At 41.4% G+C, this 22,096-nt stretch overlaps 1 protein-coding gene across 2 annotated transcripts in view; it reads right to left on the bottom strand.

Moving 5' to 3' along the window:
• Positions 1-5,253: 5,253 nt before the first annotated feature.
• ST3GAL6 (ST3 beta-galactoside alpha-2,3-sialyltransferase 6) overlaps positions 5,254-22,096 on the bottom strand; it is a 98,609-nt gene continuing 81,766 nt past the window's right edge. For both annotated transcript variants that reach the window (XM_084651236.1, XM_084651235.1), the window contains exons 7-11: positions 20,702-20,797; positions 14,236-14,422; positions 12,715-12,852; positions 9,147-9,299; positions 5,254-6,087 (exon numbers count right to left, since the gene is read on the bottom strand). In XM_084651236.1, coding sequence (XP_084507362.1) covers positions 6,007-6,087; positions 9,147-9,299; positions 12,715-12,852; positions 14,236-14,422; positions 20,702-20,797 — 655 coding nt within the window. In that variant the 3' untranslated portion in view covers positions 5,254-6,006. The remainder of the gene's footprint in view (positions 6,088-9,146; positions 9,300-12,714; positions 12,853-14,235; positions 14,423-20,701; positions 20,798-22,096) is intronic.

The raw sequence follows: 22,096 nt of genomic DNA on the forward strand, positions 1-22,096 counted from the left end.
GTTTCCTTTTATTAACAGAGCAACTAGAAAGTTTGAAGCACCAAATTCACATTTCAGAGCAGAAAAACAAGCCAGCATGAATGATGATCTACAAAGGACATTTTATTTTATTTTGCCAAGCTTGCTATTAATCCGTATTACAAAGAAACCAATGTAATCACAGAGCATTTACCAACAGATGATGCCTCTAGAATCCTGAATGTGCTCAAATGCAAATATCACCCTGAGGAAACACCACTGGCATTTCTACATAGGCCTTAATCCTGCATGGCCTTGCTTGATGCACAGCCGTGTCTCGTGGGTGTTGTGGAGGCTCAGAGAGAGAGAGAGAGAGAGAGAGAGTGAGTGTGTGGGAGAGAGAGTTTAAGTAGAGTACTGGTTGGTGTGGAGAACTATGTACCTTGCTTGAAAACACAGGTTGAAAAAAGGGTGGAGCATAGGAAGAGGGGATGTGCCTCAAGAGACACATGCTTAAGTATGATCCTCATCATTCTGGGTGGGCAATTAGTGACAGTCTCCTTTTAAGCCTTGAACCTACCAATAGGCATAAATATACCGTGGGCTGTACAGCATGCTGCTGAGGATGGGCCATCAGATCCAGAGTCAGGAGATCTGAATTCTGTTCCCAGATCTGCCATTGTAGAACAGAGACGTTTATTCACCAAACTAGCATAGTGTGGGAAACAATCTGATACTGAAATAGACCAGTAGCAAATTCCTGGTGCCTTGATTGCTCAGACAGAGACCAGAGAACAAATTTTTAATTCTCACAGTCCATTCCCTGAGGTGCTCTTGGGGCAGGGCAGCCCCTTACTCATGGCAAAATGTAATGTCACAATCTAGCACAAAATGTCAAAACTAAAGTGAATGTGCCCGCATATTCATTCATGGTGGATTTTTTTCTTCTTCTTTTTGAACACTGGGCCACACTCAGAATCCCTAAAACCACACACCGAAGAAAGGGCTTTTTCTTTTCCAAACTCAAGTTCATGGGGGGAAAAAGTGAGAAAAAACAAATAGCACTGAGGCAAACAATATGTTCTTTAGTATTTCTCTGCTTTTCCTCCGAAGTCTCTCGTGAGCTTCCTGTTTCCTCAAGCTCTTCCTATTGAGCTTCCAGACACGACTCGTGATGAACAAGATTAAAAACCCATGAAAATGTTGCCTCTAAGAGAATTTTCTTCTTTGATGAAATTTACCATCACCAACCGTGACAAGATTTTGCTTTTGCTCAGCAAAGAGTAGTTTGAAACCTAATTTGCAAAGTGTCAATCTTCCCAAAAAAGAGTGATTTTGTCCTGCCCCTCAATTTTGAGAAAGCAAAAGCCACCGTTCTGATAGAGTGTATCATTTGTGCACTATGCTACGGCTCATGTTAAAGTTACATGGATGGCACTTTCCCTCCCCATTTCTCTACCCACCACCATAGAAACTTGACATCTCCTTTATCAAATTAAATGTGTCAACTGAACGGCAATGATAGAGCCACCATACATCATTTATATAGTGCTGTAATGAGGTCTAGCACTGTGATTTGCTAAAATGTGCCTGAAGAGGGCAGTGTCCTTAAAACAGATTTATTATATGGAAAATAATCTGACTCACAATATTCAAAACTCCACTTAAAATACCTGTTAACAGCCAATGACTGTCAAAATAGAGTTTGTGTAAAAGGCACACAAAAATCAAGCCAAACAGCAAATGAAATCAAATATTTATTGAAACCAGAAAAACAAAACATTGATTTTCACATACTCTTAAAATTATTAAAACACATACACAAACAACACAGCCACACAAACAACACCCCTGTTCCCATATTTTAGGTTAAGAAAATATGTAAAAGTGCCCTGTAAGGGTGTTTGGAAAAAAGATAAGTATATTATTTGTGTACATAACAATACACGTCACATACTAATTATTAAACACCCTTCTTGTCATTCCAAAATAGGAATAATACATTTTCATTTGAAATGTAATCTACAGATGTGCATTAAACACTCACAGATTCATCCTTCGTGCATTAATCTGTAACCTGTCTTTTAGTGACATCTCAGAATTGCCCTTAATTGTTACAGTTGAAGAAATTAAGATAACTTTCACAACACAGCAAGCTCAGTCCATTGCTTTAAGAATCTTCCCCAAAGGCCACTGAAGACTCTCCTTCACTTCAGTGGTATTTTGACTGGGGCCTTAAAGCAAATGGTCTATTGCAGCTGACAGAAGGAAAACCAAAATAAATTAATTAGTATTCGGCACAGTTATACTGGCACGCTACATGGAACTACAGCTTGCAGTATCCTGGACTTCAACTTGTACTGTTGCAGATATCAAATTAAAAAGCAGCTTTTAATAGAGTGGCCCATTGTAGAAAGCGAGTCTTAGAAAAAGTTCCTCCTCCAATTGCTCAACTTATTTTTAAAAGGAAAAATCTCAACGCAAGTTGGAATAACAGTGGCACAGGATGACCTGAAAAATGTGTTATATTTAAAACAGACACCATGATTCTGATTCCCCACTACCTAGCACCTTGTGTAGTTATTTACACCTGTGCAACATGGGTGCAAAATGCTACTATTCTGATTTGAAACCATGTGGTGTCCACATTCCCCAGGTGTAAATAACGACACAGGGTACATGGCAGCGGAGAAACAGGTCCAATGTATACAGAATTCTATAAAGCCTGCATTATGCTACCAAAAAAATCTTTGTAATAATTATTTCACTGCTTAGTATCAAAGATAAAATTACTTACCCATAAATTATGCTTTCTGAAGACAGTACCCTCTGCTCTATATATGTAGCATTCAAAGCATGTATTGGAGTGCTCTGAAAGCTTAACTTTGTTCTCTTTGCATTCCCTCACAACCATCTCCCCCTTCCCAGTTGTCACCATTTGGTGATGTGTGTATAGTTTAGGTGACTAACTAGACTGTCACAAACCCCAGTTGTCAGCTCTTTTGGCTGAAACCTACCCATGACTTATTTCTATGTCTCCAAACAAACAAAAAACCATATGACAGGAACTTAAGAAAAGATGTAGGTGGATGAGAGTAGATTTATGGATGACACCAATTTGGAGAACAAGTATAGATGAGGAACAATCACTTCTCCAAAGCTATGTGTTGCTGTATCCCTTCTTCAATGAGGAAGAAGGTGGAAAGGAAAGAGAAATGATAAAGATAAATATCAGGGGTTGCTCAAAAGGAGAGGGAAAATTATATAGCTAATTTTGGAAAGCGATCCTGTGATACTATCATACTAAACGCTGACACTTTGATACAGTTGGACACTTTGGTACAAGTCTTTACTACCTATATACTGCCAGAATGTAATGGGTTCTATACAGATACTTAAGAGACCTCATGTAGTTGGACCAGCATGAGGCTGCCGTGTTCCTAGTTTTATAAGGTAGAATTTTCACTTTTGGCATAACTCTGCTTCCACGGAAGTGGGAGTTTTACCAATGTCTTCAAGGGGTACAGAGTTAGGCCAGCACTGATGCGGAGTGCTTTTTGAAAGCCGCACATGTAGTAATTACATAAAAACCTCTCTCAACAGCACTAGACACATAAAAATAATGACTGTAATTCTTCTGATGCACCTCCTCATGGTTTTCTTTCCACACAAACAAGCCTTTTAAATGAACTGAAATGAATGCTAGCCAGCTTCAAGGTCTTGTGAAAAACAATGGATCAATTTGCGTATAAATTTTCAAGCAAGGGCCTAAAAATGATGGCAGTGTGGAGGTGAGAAAAATAGTGAAAACATGATTAACAGAGCAAGAGCCTCAATATCACCTTCTAAAAACATTTGGAATTACTCAAAATCATCACGTCCTTACAAAATGTAGTATGATGTGGCCTCACTAGAGCTTAGGCCTGACTAATCCAACAAGCTTAATCTGAGACCATCGGGGATAAAAAAAATTATAGCACTCATTAGAACCAAGCAGCTAAAAAAAAGAGAGAGAGAGAGACGGTGAGACCCATATAAATTTTTTAAAATACTTGTAACAATTCTGACAGACAGAAATAGAAAATGTGTAATAGAAAATCTTTGACCACTTCACTGTAATCTAAATCAGGTACTTGCTTACTTTTACAGTTATGATGCAAGGAAAAAGTGGTCAATACTCTATAGCAAGATTCAGTCTTTTGCTTCATGCCCTCATTTCTGAAGAAGGCAATCCTGCACTCCTAGTTTTTTAGATTAATCTCTGTTCAAATTAATATATCTGCTGTGGAATATTAGATTATGTTATCCACTTTCAAAATTCCTTTGAAACATACTTCTTTGTGATTTTCTGATTCCTAGAAGATCAATCAATTGACCACAGAGCTTTAAAACGTATCTCCCCTGACTAATGTACCTTATAGGATGATTAGAATGGAATTTTACTTTGCAACTTAGGTCTTCATAGCTCCTGGTGACATTCTCAAGCAGATTTCACTTAGAGCTACTATGGACTTCTGTGAGAAAACTGGTTCACAATATATGACTATCCCACCAAACATTTTATAGTTGAAGATCCTGAGTAAAAAAATTCAAAAGACCCTAAGTGACTTAGAAGTCTAGGCCCCATTTTCAGAATGACTAAGGCACTTAGGAGTTAGGATTTAGGCTCCAAAGTACGTAAATCACGTTTGAAAATAGGATTTAGTTGCCTAAATCACTTAGGCACTTCTGAAACTGTTACACACACACGGAGCCTAAAACTCAAGAGAACAGGAAAAAATAAAAGGAAAGGAGGACAAAGGAATTGCCAGATAAAAACAAAATTGTAATTCTCTGAATTGGTCAATGTGTGTCTCAGATGCTGTTTTGCTCATTCTGTCAAGAAATATAGAAGATGATTGGTGCATGTGATGATCTCTTGGTGCTCTTGAAACCCTTCACAGTTACCTGTTATGGTGAGGGGAATTGTGCTGTTTTGGAAAATATATCTTCATCTTTGGGAGAATAAGAAGTGCAAAGGCTTCTGGAGTGTGTGTGTTTGGGGAGGGGAGGGAAATCTATTCATCAAAGACATTTTGTTTGAAAGAAATTTTAATTTACAAACTCAAGATTCTAGTTCATATTCATTTGGGTGTTCTGGTTGCGAATCCATCTGAAAATGGTCAATACTGCACAGTAGTGTCAAAACGACTCAGATATTTAAAACTCTTCTATAATTCCACAGTTTAAAGGAGATTGTGCTTACCTCTTAAAAATGAATTCAGGTGCTTGTGAAATAAATCAGACTGACAGCACTGAGAACAAATGTATCCATATATTATATACAGCATGAGCAGAATCAATCCAGACTTCCCCACACTGTTATACCAGTGGGTCTCCAACCCAGGTGTACACATGCTATATCCAGAAGTCCATGGGCAGTTCAGTCTGGGGCCTCTTTGTTGAGATAGACGACAAGAAAACACCAGTTTGTGAGAATTATGAAGGTGATTTTCTATGATGTGGACATCTGCCCTCTGGGAGGTGGACTGAGACTAAAAATGCACTTTATATACTATACAGCTACTAGACATCCTTCAGATAGTAGTGATTTGCAGATACACTTATCCTAAATCGTTTTCAAACCAGAAGAGAGGGGTGAAAGACTTTGTATCCCTTTATCAATTATTTCATAGCCTTCCAAGTCTCTGGGCAACAGGAAAGGAAGATACGGAAAAGACATCAGTTGCTGAATTTTTTTTTCTTATTGTTAAATAAATGGTGTGCATCATATTTTTATATATCCCTGATATTTTTTAGCTGAAGGTTGTATTTTTTCATAATTAAACAGAGTCACAGACATCAGTTCACTCTACTTGTGTCCAGGAGATAGCGACTCATCATCAGTCTTAGACAGTGGCACCCCACTACCGCCACCTTTATGAGGCATCCGTGCTTCTTTTAAATATTTCAGTAATAGATATGGCATTTAAAAAATAAAAATACAGTACAAAAAATAAAATCTATCTTGTTGAAAATAGTGATCATTCTGCCATTGTCTATTCAGTCTCATGTCAAGCTGATCACAAAGTTCTTATCTATAAGCGACTTCAAAAACGTTTGCTCAGCAATGATGTTGTGGTATCCATTCTGAAGGGGGGGCGGGGTGTGGGGAAACAAGACAAAATCAAATTGTTACTGCAAACAACAAAGGTACGCTCTTTTTCATGAATCAAATGGATTACTCACATAATGCTATAGCCATAAACGTTTGTGGGAAGGGACTCATACACTTATAGGTTACGCCTACTCTGCACACCATTGGTGACAACATATAGTGTACATACAGCTACATGCAGCAGTGAAAAGCAGGCTGCATCCACACTGTAGCACATAGCGATGTGTCAGTGAAAGGCTCTGGCAGGGGGTGGCAGCAGGAAAGTCCACCCCCTGCCAGAGCCCTTCCCCACTGACAGAGTCTTTACCTCTGGCAGTAAAAGGCTCGAGCAACGGGACACTACATTGCTAAAAAATAACAGTGCAGCTAGGGAGACACAGCTTGAGCGAGTAGAGAGCTATGTAGGGCATGTACTCAGGTGTGTCCATACTATACCTGCCTAAACTGTCCCTCACTGGCTACACTGCTATTTATACCCTTGCTGGGGGTGCTACCTGGGTATGTACTCTACAGCCACTGAAAGAAGCGTGCAGTGTGCATATATCCAAAATCTGAGGAATAGCCTCCCAAGAGAAGTGGTGGAAGTCAAAACCAGACTAGACTCATATTAGAAACTATACTGCAGGGAATAATCTATCAGTGGCAGAGAGATGGACTGGGCGTGACCTCAGAGGCCTCTTCCATGACTAACTTCCAGGATTCCACACCATGCTTATATGAAATAGATAAATATACATATTTAGAAAACTTCTTTCTTCATACAGAATTGGAAAAGAATTTATTTTTAAAGCTCCACCTGATTTCATGAATAGTGCACAGACGAATTTTTGGCAGGTCTGGGTCCTATCAGTCAGTCTCTAGACAATACATCAAAAACAGCCCCTCCCTCCAAATTCCAATCTATCTCCTCTTCCTCAGCCCCAATCCAAAGCCTATTGAAGTAAATGGAAGTCTTTTCACTGACTTCAATGTGTTTTGGATCAGGCCCTACACAAACCTCCCAAATACTGTGGGGACAGACTAGTGGTTTTCTGACCCTTCTGTGTGTCTGTGGAAAAACCCCACCGAGGGAAATCCTCAACTGATTGGCCATCTGTCTTTCCTCATTCCCTGCCTCTTCTACAGCAGCAGCCAACGCTGCCCTGTCAAGCAGAGCTCCCCCTGACTCCTCAGGAGCCAACAAAAAATTTCAGACAGGGCAGAGTGTAGAGGAAAGTAGCTGCCAGCCCAAATAATTTCCACAAGAGGGCAGGAAGGAGCAGAAAAAACCCCAGCATCTCAAGGCCAGCTCTGCTCTCTCTTCCCATCACGCAAAAATTGTGTGGGTCTGCTCCTCGGTTCCTTCTGACAGAAACCTGCCTGGCAGGAAAGTTTTGAAATCTGCCTTTCTTCCACTGGAAGATTTGTGGAAACCTAATTTTCTGCTTTGACATTGTCCCTGGACTACTGCATAGGGGGCAAACAGTAGACTCCTTCTGAAGCACCTGGCATTGGCCACTGTCAGAAGACAGGATACTGGGCTAGATGGACCTTTGGTCTGACCCAATATGGCTGTTCTTGTGATGTGATATATCTTGATTTTGGTAAGGCTTTGACACAGTCCCACTTGACATTTCCATAAGTAAACTAGGGAAATGTGATCTAGATGACATCTACTATAAGGTGGATGCACAACTGGTTGAAAGACCATACTCAAAGAATAGTTATCAATGGTTCGCTGTCAAACTGGGAGGGTTTATGTAGTGGGGTCTCACAGGGGTCGGTCCGAGGTCCATTCAATATTTTAATTAATGAGTTGGAGAGTGTGGTTATAAAATGAGTAGCTGATACCAAGCTGGGAGGGGTTGCAAGCACTTTAGAGAACAGGATTAGAATTCAAAACAACCTTGACAAATTGGGGAATTGGTCGGAAATCAACAAGATGAAATTTCATAAAGACAAGGGCACAGTACTAAACTTAGGAAAACAAAATCAAATGCACAACTATAAAATGGGGAATAACTGGCTAGGTGATAGTACTGCTGAAAAGGATCTGGGGGTTATAGCGGATCACAAGTTGATGTGAGCCAGGAGTCATTCTGGTTGCATCTCTGATATGAGCCAACAATGTGATGCAGTTGTGAAAATGGCAAATATTGTTCAGGGGTACATTAACAGGAGCATTATATGGAAGACCTGAAGTAACTGTCCCACTCTATTCTGCACTAGTGAGATCTCCACTGAAATACTTGTGTCCGATTCAGGGTGCTATACTTTAAGAAAGATGTGGACAAATTGGAATGAGTCTAGAGGAGAGCAAGAAAAATGATACAAAGTTTAGAAAACCCGACCTATGAAGAAAGGTTAAAAAACCTGGGCATGTTTAGCCTTGGGAAAAGACGACTGAGGGGGACCTAATAACAGTCTTCAAATGTGTTAGGGGCTGTTATAAAGAGGATGGAGATCAGTTGTTCTTATCTACTTTCCAGGGACATGGAGAAGTAATGGGCTTAATCTGCAGCAAGAGAGATTTAGATTAGACTTTTGGAAGAATGTTCTAACCATAAGGGTCATTAAGCTCTGGAATAGGTTACCAAGGGAGGTTGTGGAATCCCCACCACTGGAGGTTTTTAAGAACAGGTTAGAGAAACACCTACCCAGGATGGTCTAGGTAGGTTTACTTGGTCCTGGCTCAGTGTGGGGGAGATGGATGAGGTGACTTCTCAAGGTCCCTCCCAGCTCTATGATTCTATGAAACAGACATGTTTCTGCAGAATGTGTCAGTTTTGACTAACTGGCATTTTCCAACAGAAAAACATTCCACTGGAAAACTTCTGACCAGCTCCACCCATTTTACAGAAGGGGAAACTGAGGCAGGGTAAAGTGACTTGCCTAATGCCAAAAAGCCAATCAGTACTAGAGCCAGGAATAGAACTCAAGACTTTCCGACTCCTCAACCATGCTCATTCTTTCAGACCATTGTGTCTCCCAACTTATTAGCACAAAACTATTTTTCTCTAAGCATTTCCCATAAAAGAAAATAGTACATTACCTCAATCATCTCAGACATGGTCTCATTGCCATAATAATGCAAAGAACTGTTTCGGTCAGTGAAGTTGTACTTAAAGCCTGCCAGGTGAACTTCACTGCATATGTGAAATGCCATCGTGATGGCAATTAGCCCTGTTGTAGGATGTTTGGGTTTCTAAAAGCACAAACAAACAAATATAATTGTCAGCTTGATATAAGGAGACAAATCAAAGAGTGGGGGTTTTAACAACAACATAAAATGCACTAATGACTCTGCAGTGCTAAAAAGTTAGCAACGTTGCTAAAAGTAGCTCTGAGCTTTTTCAGAGCTGGAAATTTCAGAAAGAAAAAAAATTTTTTCTTCTGGAAGAAAAATTGTCAGGAGTGATGAAATTGTTTAGGTCTCTAGAACTAGACCCAGCAACATATATCCACACCACAGAAGTCAAAACGTCACTTTGTACATTAAAGATAACTATGAGCAGTGTCCAGTTTTTAATTCTGAAGAGCCAATTAAAATGTATTACCAGAGCAGAGGAAGACTATGTGAATATTCAATTCATTGTTACTACTGGATCTATCTGATGACCTCTTGTAGGGCTCTCCAACCTTTTTACGCCCAAGATCATTTTTTGAATTTAAGGGCAGCCCAGGATCTACCCCACCCCTTCCCCAAAGCCCCGCCCTGTCACTCCATCCCCCCTTCCCCGCCCCGTCACTCCATCCCCCCTTCCCCGCTCTCCCCAACCCTCACTCACTTTCACCGGGCTGCGGTAGGGGATTACGGTTCGGGAGGGGGTGCGGGCTCTGGGCTGAGCCAGAGGCAGGGGGTTGGGGTACAGGAGAGGGTGTGGGGTGCAGGCTCTGAGAAGGCGTTTGAGTGCAGGAGGGGGCTCCGGGATGGAGCAGAGTGCTGGGGTGCCGGAGGGGGTACAGGGTACTGGCTCTGGGAGGGGGCTCAGGGCTGGGGTGCAGGAAGAGGTTTGGGGTGCAGCCTCCCGCCAGGCAGCACTTACTTCTGGCAACTCCTGATCAGCGGTGCAGTGTAGTTGCCACTAAGACAGGCTTCCTGCCTATCCTGACCCCATGACACTCCCGGAAGGGGCTGAGGCCACCTTTAAGGGGGACAATATTTCCTAACAGAGTTCACAAAACCACTGGGCTTTCTGTGGATAGGAAGTCCAGATAGCCAGTGTGAAAAATCGTGACAAGGGGTGTGGGGTAATGGGTGCCTATATAAGACAAAGCCCCAAATATCAGGACTGTCCCTATAAAATCGGGACATCTGGTCACTCTGTCTATGGGGCTTGAGAGGGTCATTAGATTCTCCTCTGCTCCGGTTGCTTTATCTCCCATTTGAAGCCATAAACACCTTTGTTTCAGAGTAACAGCCGTGTTAGTCTATATTCGCAAAAAGAAAAGGAGTACTTGTGGCACCTTAGAGACTAACCAATTTATTTGAGCATGAGCTTTCGTGAGCTACAGCTCACTTCATCGGATGCATACCGTGGAAACTGCAGCAGACTATATACACACAGAGAATATGAAACAATACCTCCTCCCACCCCAGCAGGACAGTGGGGTGGGAGGAGGTATTGTTTCATATTCTCTGTGTGTATATAAAGTCTGCTGCAGTTTCCACGGTATGCATCCGATGAAGTGAGCTGTAGCTCACGAAAGCTCATGCTCAAATAAATTGGTTAGTCTCTAAGGTGCCACAAGTACTCCTTTTCTTTTTGCAAACACCTTTGTGACATTCCAGTCCTTTCCAAAGAACCCATCTGAGCTAGCAGATGCAAGTTGTGATTTAATGTAAGAGAAAAAAAAGCAGCAGGAACAGATAAATTTGCTTTCATGGAAATCAAATATGCTTAGCAAGAACTATTAGGAAGGTCAAATCAGACAAATGTGGTATTTATTCTACAGAGGATACTTTGGAAAGATTTCCATGGGGCGTCAGCTGCTCTTTTATGATACAGCACTTTGTGTAACAACTAGTCTGTGGCCTCAGGGTATGGCAGATGAAGCTTATTTACTTAACATCACAAAGGCCTGTGCAGTCTAAGATCAATCTTGCCTACACAAAGAAGGTTTACAGGTCGAAACCTACAGTTCTGTTAGAACATTCTTTAGAAAGAAACTATCAATTACAATTATTTTAATATAAAAATAAGAGGTTACGTCAATCGCAATGCTCTGCCTCAATTTGCAAAGCTACCACTTGATGGCACTCCTTCCACTAGAATGCTAAGAGGCTGTTGGAAGAGGACAGAACTATGCAGGAGCCCACTAAGGAATGATAGCCCCCAAATGCAGAGGGTCTTGTTATAAATTACAAATATATTTCATCATTAAAAACAATGTTTGAATAACAAAACCATGAATCTGGGTTCTGTACCGGCGTCCCTGGCTAAACGTCTTTCTTTTTCCTGGTTTTGTGACTCCTTGGACTTCTATGCCAGTGCCCAGTCTTAACGGCACCACTGAGAAAAGTATCCTCTCCCTCTCTTGTGGTTCTCTACTCAACACCACAGCAGTGTTACCTATTTGGCAATGTTTTTTTTTAATCTCTGAAGGAACGGGTAAGATGTCACACACTTCAGTGCATTAAATGCTGAAAGACTCTCTGGGGCAGATGGTGGAAAGGTTTAATTGAGGATGCCCCTATTGCTCAATTGATATACACCTCAACCTAAGCAAGTGCCACTAAAATCTTTATAACAAATCCCACCATTAGGTATTCTGTTTATGCTGAATGTTTTATAAACAAAAATATTTTAGGAATATTTCAGGCAGTTTAAAATAAAAACCACATTGGCACCATTTTTCATATTCCTCCAACACTAAAAGCTTAGTATCATGAATCTCACTGAGGATGGGGGAGGAAAAATAAAACTGATACATTTTACTAACTTCTGCAAAATTTACCTATATAGTTTTTCCATGCATGGTAATGCTGTATGGTTGGGATGCAATGTCTATGAACTTTCCAGGGCTGAAGTGAGGGCTATGTCCTATTGGAAGGCAAGGATAGAAGCCAGTGATATAAAGCTTTCCATTCTAGTTATGAGCCATTACACCTTAAAACCACTATTTTTCCAGGACTGAATGTTGCTCATCTCATTCCAGTGGCTAATTTAGCCAGCCCAAATCCATTATGATGAAGTCTTTATAGCCCCTCTCCCCACCCATGCTATTATGTATTCTTTTCCTCTGTATGTATATGCTACATGAATCTATGTAGACACAGAAGCCATATCCACACTAGGATAAAAGGTCTATTTTTGATGTGTGTTAGCTTAAGCTGTAGGGCTCATCTCAACCAGTTAACTCATGTTAAAACTACAAAACAAGCATGGGAAATACTGCACACTTTAAGACATACAGATGTGCTTCATAGTCAATGACTAAACAAGGCCATGGCGTGGTTTTGTCTAATGAAAATGTCAATGAAATTATTTTAAAGAACCCCAAAAAACAATAATATAGCGTAAACCTGAAAGAGGTTTTTCAGCATACTGAATTACAATAAACAGATTATGGTGATAATTTTATATAATCTACTTGGAAACAAACAAAAATATACCTACTTCTTTTCTGGGAAACTTTGTTGGGAACTGAAGCCATTCATGTGCTGTTTTTCTGATAATGACAGGGTCGAGTACCCTGATTTGGTTAGCTTTATATATCATTTTCAAGGCGGGTTTCTTCCAGAAACTATTAGTATTCTGTAATAGTCAAATATACTGTTTTACTTTTAGGCTTAGTTGATTTTGCTTTTCTGTAGCATCTCTAAGTCTAACTCACACGTCATGCATTTGGAGTGGGCAGAGAGGAGAAGCCACACACATGATTTAAAATAAATAAATAAATAAAAATCATGATAGAGTCTTTGATTTTTTACATTTCTCAAAATGTCACTGAGTATAAGAAAAATAATGGAGTTTCTTGTATATAAAATACCCACCAGTAGTATTTCTGGCACTGTATAGAACAGTTAGAAAAACACTGGGCCCAATGATACCTTCAGATATATGGGGACATCTCCCCCTGAAGTCAACAGCACTTTCACCTATGTATCTGAAGGCAGAATTTGGCCTATATGATTTTGAGACAATTTGGTTGATCAGTCATATTTTCTGTACTTTGCTTGCTCGTTTGTACGGACAGGGAATTCATTTTGATTTTAGTTCCTTCTGCTGCTTACAGGGTTGCCAATTCTACCTTACAGGGTTTTCCCTATAGACTATGCAGATTTATTCAAAATGATGCAAGTTACATACATTTATGCAAATTCAGAATCTACTGATGTTTGCTTTGAGAATGTTGGCAGGTACTGTGCTTATCACTCACTTTGAAAATGGAGTAACTGATTTTGATCTCACTTGAATTGGTATAAAAATCAGGAGTAATTCAACTGAAGTTTAATAAATTTTAAGGCTAAAAGAGGCCATTCCGATCATCTAGTCCACCTTCCCCAATAACCCAGTGATTCCAGAGTAAGGGAGAGCAGAAACAAGCCTAATGTCCCTTATGTGTTAAAACAATACCACGTCCTATAAAAAAATTCTCCTTCTCCATCTGCCATGTAAATAAGTTGAGCTCCCATTCCCTGATCCAATGTGGATCAAAATAATTCTCATTTAGGTGCAGAACAGAGAGCAAGTGGGGATGAATACTTAAAAAAATAAAATCCTGTTTCCATGCATATATTCCTAGCAATATAAAACTGTGGAGGAAGGAATTGGGGCCTGGTGTGGGGGGGTTGGGACGGGGGAAAGAATCCAAAAACTATATGACACAGGTAGAATGGTTTCAAAACAGAGGGTAATATCCTCAGCTGGTGTGAACTGCTGTAGTTCCATTCAGTTCAATTATACTGATTGACATCAGCTGAGGCTTTGACCAAGACTATTTTCCAAAGTTTTTCTTGTCTTCAGCTAAATTGTAGGAACATAGCATGAGCTGTTCTGATAATTACTTCAGTTTATTACAGCACTTTACTTCCAAGAGTACTACAAAGAGGTTGATGCATACACTCAGCCCAGATAATCAAAGCCAAGACAATTTGAACCAAAACTAACTAAATATAATAAATAAATTAAACTTACTATTTTATGACCACTCAGTATGTTCCAGAGCCACTTTAAGTCATGTGGTTTGAAGACAAGAAGAATTACAGTAGTGTTAGGATCATAGTTAATTGGATCTGAAAAAATAGACTCTGGATAAAAAAGTCGGAAAGTTGTCCTCCTTCCAACATCCTCTTCGTACCCTATGACGGGACCATTATTCATTCTGTAGGCAAAGGGAGAAAAAAATATATACAGAGAGGATCACCATAAATCCATTTTGATGGGCTCTGCAGGGCAAATAGCACAAGGATTTAGCAGTGTGACTTTTATTAATAATGTTAATTGGGAGATGTGCAGGTAGATCCTGCATTGACAATTTAGCCCAGGGTCTTCAAACTTGTTAGGAAATGTGGTCAAGAAGGTTCAGAATAAATGACAATATTGCCAACCATGCAGCCCCACTCCAGCAAGATTCCCTCTGACTTGGCCCATAAACGAATACTGCCTTAAAACTTCAGATTATCTAGTTCAGTTTAATTCAGTAGCAATTTTCTCCTAAGTCATGATGGAGGAAGCCAGGCCCTTTGTTTTCTTGTTTCTTTTGTTTAGTAAATTGACAGCCAAGATGGGAGAGTAACAAATGTGGTAGAACTGGTCACTACAAAGCTAAACTGTCCTAGAGCAGACAACAGGAGAGTCACCCTGGCAATTCCTCAGGGTAAATCTATGTACACTTACGGATAGGGACGTTCTAGAAAAGTTGCTGGCCAGTAGTACCTGCTGGAGAGTCAGCTGAAGGTGGATTTGTGCTGGAGAAACAGCTCAGAAAGAGGGGGAACTGGAGACAGTGTATCCTATACTTAGGTAGATCCTCAAATGTGGTGAAAACACCCCAGGAAAGCCCTGGCACGGATAGCTATTGATTAACTGCTGGAAGATCCAGGTTCCAGAGAAGACAATACAACCCCCCAAGTGTTGGATAAATGAAGAGAATTAATTCTCTTCTATATCTCGACAGAATTAGGGTTCAGACCGTGTCCATCATTTACCAAGTTTTAATTTAACCTATGTGGTGCATTTATATAGTTTCTGGGGTTTTTTTTAATTAATATTTGTAAATGCTGAGTGACTGCTGCTCTCAGAGACACTGAATTAAAGAAAAGGGGGAAGCCAAGATATTGGGGACTCTGTTCTGCCCTGAAGAGTTAAACAAGCTGACGAGTGGTGGAAGTAGTAGTACAAATCACCATCGCACATCCTTTACTTTGTGGCTATCCTGTACTCTTTGGAACCATCTGCCAATCCTCACATGCTAAGAACTCTCCCAGTCCTCCTTAAAATCCACTGCTTTCACAAAATCTCAAGAAGATGATCTCTATCACTTTGTCTAAAACATGACACTGTGTATCACATTTGTCTGAGTTAGGCTGCAGACTCCTCAGGGCAGGGGCTTGGAAATGAATAATACTTAAAAGAAGAAAGAAACTATGGAAAATTCTATTTGTTACAGCTGGTTCCAGTATTTGTGGGACAGGTCCATGGTAATAAGTGAGTTCATTTCTGATGTAATGTTAATGATTACCATATATACATGTTGATTTTAAAGAGTCTTCATGGACTTAAAAAGACACCATAGGTCAGCTATGTACCCTTGTCACATAACTTTAAAAAACAGAAAGAAAAGGAGGACTTGTGGCACCTTAGAGACTAACCAATTTATTTGAGCATAAGCTTTCGTGAGCTACAGCTCACTTCATCGGATGCATAAAGTGGAAAATGCAGTGAGGATGTTTTATACACACAGACCATGAAAAAATGGGTGTTTATCACTTCAAAAGGTTTTCTCTCTCCCCACCCCACTCTCCTGCTGGTAATAGCTTATCTAAAGTGATCACTCTCCTTACAATGTGTATGATAATCAAGGTGGGCCATTTCCAGCACAAATCCAGGGTTTAACAAGAACGTCTGAGGAATGCGGGGGGGTAGGAAAAAACAAGGGGAAATAGGCTTGAATAGAGACTGGGAGTGGCTAAGTCATTATGCAAGGTAACCTAAGTTAATTGTATCCAATTTGCAAATGAATTCCAATTCAGCAGTCTCTCACTGGAGTCTGGTTTTGAAGTTTTTCTGTTGTAATATCGCAACTTTCATGTCTGTAATTGCATGACTAGAGAGATTGAAGTGTTCTCCGACTGGTTTCTGAATGTTATAATTCTTGATATCTGATTTGTGTCCGTTTATTCTTTTACGTAGAGACTGTCCGGTTTGGTCAATGTACATGGCAGAGGGGCATTGCTGGCACATGATAGCATATATCACATTGGTAGATGTGCAGGTGAACAAGCCTCTGATAGTGTGGCTGATGTTATTAGGCCCTGTGATGGTGTCCCCTGAATAGATATGTGGGCACAGCTGGCTATGGGCTTTGTTGCAAGGATAGGTTCCTGGGTTAGTGGTTCTGTTGTGTGGTGTGTGGTTGCTGGTGAGTATTTGCTTCAGGTTGGGGGGCTGTCTGTAAGCAAGGACTGGCCTGTCTCCCAAGATTTGTGAGAGTGATGGGTCGTCCCTCAGGATAGGTTGTAGATCCTTGATAATGCGTTGGAGGGGTTTTAGTTGGGGGCTGAAGGTAATGGCTAGTGGCTGTTATTTTGTTGGGCCTGTCCTGTAGTAGGTGACTTCTGGGTACTCTTCTGGCTCTGTCAATCTGTTTCTTCACTTCAGCAGGTGGATATTGTAGTTGTAAGAATGCTTGATAGAGATCTTGTTTGTCTCTGTCTGAGGGGTTGGAGCAAATGCAGTTGTATCGTAGAGCTTGGCTGTAGACAATGGACTGTGTGGTGTGGTCTGGGTGAAAGCTGGAGGCATGTAGGTAGGAATAGCGGTCAGTAGGTTTCCGGTATAGGGTGGTGTTTATGTGACCATCGCTTATTAGCACTGCAGTGTCCAGGAAGTGGATCTCTTGTGTGGAATGGTCCAGGCTGAGGTTGATGGTGGGATGGAAATTGTTGAAATCATGGTGGAATTCCTCAAGGGCTTCTTTTCCATGGGTCCAGATGATGAAGATGTCATCAATATAGCGCAAGTAGAGTAGGGGCATTGGGGACGAGATCTGAGGAAGCGTTGTTCTAAATCAGCCATAAAAATGTTGGCATACTGTGGGGCCATGCAAGTACCCATAGCAGTGCTGCTGATTTGAAGGTATACATTGTCCCCAAACATGAAATAGTGATGGGTGAGGACAAAGTCACAAAGTTCAGCCACCCAGTTTGCCATGACATTATCGGGGATAGTGTTCCTGACGGCTTGTAGTCCATCTTTGTGTGGAATGTTGGTGTAGAGGGCTTGTACATCCATAGTGGCCAGGATGGTGTTTTCAGGAAGATCACCGATTTGGATTGTAGTTTCCTTAGGAAGTCAGTGGTGTCTCGAAGATAGCTGGGAGTGCTGGTAGCGTAGGGCCTGAGGAGGGAGTCTACATAGCCAGACAATCCTGCTGACATAATTCTGCCATAATTCTGTCATCCACAGCCTCAGAAACAACTCTGACATCATAATCAAAAAGGCTGACAAAGGAGGTGCTGTTGTCATCATGAATAGGTCGGAATATGAACAAGAGGCTGCTCGGTAGCTCTCCAACACCACTTTCTACAAGCCATTACCCTCTGATCCCACTGAGGGTTACCAAAAGAAACTACACCATTTGCTCAAGAAACTCCCTGAAAAAGCACAAGATCAAATCCGCACAGACACACCCCTGGAACCCCGACCTGGGATATTCTACCTACTACCCAAGATCCATAAACCTGGAAATCCTGGGAGCCCCATCATCTCAGGCATTGGCACCCTGACAGAAGGATTGTCTGGCTATGTAGACTCCCTCCTCAGGCCCACCTTGATTATCATACACATTGTAAGGAGAGTGATCGCTTTAGATAAGCTATTACCAGCAGGAGAGTGGGGTGGGGAGAGAGAAAACCTTTTGAAGTGATAAACACATTTTTTCATGGTCTGTGTGTATAAAACATCCTCACTGCATTTTCCACTTTATGCATCCGATGAAGTGAGCTGTAGCTCACGAAAGCTCATGCTCAAATAAATTGGTTAGTCTCTGAGGTGCCACAAGTACTCCTTTTCTTTATGCGAATACAGACTAACACGGCTGCTACTCTGAAACCTTTAAAAAACAGGATTTACTTAAGGGGAAAGTTAGATTCATTGTTGTGCTACTTTATTTAGAACACCAGCTCTCTCTTTATTCTTCCCAATCCTCTTCCCTCACTGCTCCTTTCAGCTCTTTCTGCACTAAGCTTTGCATCATCTATTACAGGGGTTCTCAAACTTTTGTACTGGTGACCCCTTTCACATAGCAAGTCTCTGAGTGTGACCCCCCCTTATAAATTAAAAACACTTTTAAATATATTTATTTAATACCATTATAAATGCTGGAGGCAAAGTGGAGTTTGGGGTGGACGCTGGCAGCTCGCGACCCCCCTCCCCCATGTAATAACCTCACGACCCTCTAAGGAGTCCAACCCCCCCATTTGAGAACCCCCGGTCTATTATCTTGTTTGCAATGCCTACAACACTACTACTTCATGTCCATCAAGTCCTCTGCCCCCTTCTCCAAAACCCTCCTTAAAAGCTACTTCCTCCAAGAATTCTGCTATCTTTCCTTCTTTGCAATAATTTTCCTTTTCCTGAATTTTCATGTATTTTTTTCTCATCTCTCTCAGGGCCTGCCTGGCCTTGCAAACATTTGCTATGCAGCATAATGCTTACTACCATGACTGGTCCTATTTACTCTAAAGAGATCGACTATTGGCTGTAGAAGGCACTGTCTGCAAACTAATGCCATTAGATTGTACGCTCTTGATGGCGAATGAGCATGTCTTGTATTTGTAAAGCACTGTTTGAATTTACACCACAATATACCTTTGAAACAGTATATCAGTACCATAAGAAGAAGTTTGGTGGTGGTACCACAACAGGTAAAGTTATGCTAGGATTAAAATTTGATTAAAATTTTTCTGGCGCCTGACATTTTCTTGGGATCCCTTTTTAAAACCATCATAGCACTCTGAGCTATGAAACGAAGAATGCAAAATTCTTTTCTAGGAGAAGACTGAAATAGAGTTTGTTTAAAAGTGGCAACATATTTTGTATAAAGAGTTATATAAAGGTTTAAAAGTTACAGCTCGAACATTGTTTGCAGTATTGTTGCAGCTGTGTTGGTCCCAGGATATTAGATGTAACAAATTATACAATGTTACTAATCAAAGCCAATATTGTTACTAAATGACCTAAAGTAGAATGCAGACACAGGAGTAGTGCTGGCTGGCACGTTAATGAAGTCAGACGCTATTAAGACAGTTCAGGAGTTATCTTCTCATGACAGAGGCATTAGGTAGATTTAGTGTATCCAACATAGGGCTTACCTCCCCACCACAGGACTTCAGGAAGGGGAAGAGCATCTTTGTGCACTGACTCACCACCCTAGTGAGAAGGGCTTTACAGTAGGTTCAAAGGGGGCAGGTGACAAAACCCCATGAGGAAAAAAGGACAACCTTACCAGAAGGTAAATGTTGGGAGGGGCAGAGACATCGAAAACTGCAATAGTGTCATAGGAGCAACAAGAGGGAAATATGTGGGGGAATCTGCTCAAAATCCTAGATGTCAATAGAGAAATACAAGGAGTATGGGGAATAAACAGGAAGAATGGGAAATATTAGTACATAAACTAAATTATGACTTGTCTTGGATGGTTTAGACACAATAAATCCTGCATTTTGGGAGTGGGTTAGACTGGATGACCCTTGCGATCTCTTCTAACCCTATGGTTATGATGTAGCCAGCATCACAGACACTGGAGTGGAGAATATGCATATAAAATCTGTGGAAGACACTAAGCTGGGAGGGGTTGCAAGCACGTAGGAGATTGGGGAATCACTGGGTAGGTGGCAGTACTACTGAAAAGGATCTGGGGGTCACAAATTGAATGTGAGACTATGTCTACACTACCACTTATGTGAGTATAACTTATGTTGCTCAGGGGTGTGAATAAGCCACACACACACACGAGTGACATAAGTTACACTGACCTAAGTGCCGCTGTGGACAGCTTGTTGAATAAAGTTGGGGTACATATTACTTTTCTATATGCAGTGGGGATGTAAATGAATGGCCTTTGGAGAGAGCTGTAAACAGCAAAATGAAGGTGGCAAGGAATGTTAGAGACTTTTCCTTTTATCTGTTATTTCCCTGTTTTCAAAGGTATGGGTGAGTGAGATGGGTCTTGGTGCAACCTTAACCATCACTCAGTGTTATCTGTTAATTATAAAGAATATAGTATCACACAATTTATTGTTTTACAAATTGCTTGAAGTAGTCAGGAATATCCAGGATAGAATGGAATTTTATTGTTAAACAGGTTAACCTATAACAGCTCATAAAACTCCGAAGCAGCTCATAAAAACTTTGTTTTATAAGAAGAGATACAACTTACCTTATTACCACATCGTAGGAGTCAATTTTCTCCCCTAGTGTCTTATTTCGAAGTACTCCTCCATTACCAACAACAACACACCTTCTACAGAAAACGCTGTTGAACAAACAGAGCTTTAATATGCATGCTCATCAAACATATCGAATTTATTATGTTTTCCTTTAAATTGTACCTGTCTTATGAACATTTGGTTTCAGGGGTAGCACAGAAACCAAGAACATAATATGGCTTAGGATGGGATTTTTAGTTTAGTTACCATTGTCTGGATTTGATTTGATTTGTGTGTGGTAAAGTGGGTACCCATCAGCACGCAAGCAACATTTGAAGTCAAACACTGGCATTAAAACATTCCCAACACAGACTGAGTTATTTCGGAAACTGTCATAGCCATGAAACAAGGTCTTATTTACCTAACACCGAGCATTTATAGATCATATTTAATCAATAAATAGCACAGCACTCTACAAAGGGCACTTCTTGGAGGCGGTTTTATAGGACTATTTGACAAGTTAAGGTACTACTCAATATGACTAAGGTTCTGTAATTTAGCCTACTGAGCAGTACTTCAATATACAAAGCAGGGCCATTTCTTTCAATGGGACTATTGATTTAACAAAGTATTACTTGACATGAGCAAGGGTGGTGGAATCAGACCAAAGACAATTATGACAAATAAAGCTTACAGAAACAGTGGTGGATTAGCAATGGGGCCTGTGTCCAGGGGCCCCAGAAAAAATCCACGGCTGGGCAGTGGAAGCCCAGAGCCCCGGCTGCCGGGGCAGGGAAAGTCCCCATGCCCTGACCCTGCTCTGCAGCAGCAGCCACAGGATGGGGGAAGGCCGCCCCCTTCCCCACAAGTACCCACCATACCCACTCTGCAGCAGAAGCCACAGGGCAGCAGGGAAAGCCCAAGGGCCTGACCCTGCTCCCCACAGAAAAGCAGGTGGTGGGGGGGGAAACCCCAGCACCCAGACCCCGGCTGCGGCCCTGGGACTGGGGGAGCTCTCACGCCCTGCTGTGGCCCCAGGCCATGGCACGGGGACAGAGCTTCTCTGGGGCTGGAGTGGAGGGGGGCAGAAAGGAGCAAAAGGGGTTGTGGGGCTGCAGTGGAGGGGGGCAGAATGGGGAGGACCCTCCAGGGGCACCCCAGGGAAGGATCAGAAAGGGGTGGGGCTATGGGAAGAGCCGCAGACGGAAGAGGCAAAATGGTGGTGGGGCCTCAGGCAGAAGGGGTGGGGAAGGACCCCCCAAAACCTTAATCGACCTCTGTACAGAAGAGGTGAGACAAGAGCCAATGCTATGTCCCTCAGGCCTTGTCAAAAAGCGTTATAATTAAGGCTAAGATTTAGTCATGGGTATTTGTAGTAGAAGTCATGGAAAAGTCATGGGCAGTGA

Source organism: Lepidochelys olivacea, assembly GCF_965140295.1.
Source record: "Lepidochelys olivacea isolate rLepOli2 genome assembly, chromosome: 1".
NCBI classification, from domain to species: domain Eukaryota; kingdom Metazoa; phylum Chordata; order Testudines; family Cheloniidae; genus Lepidochelys; species Lepidochelys olivacea.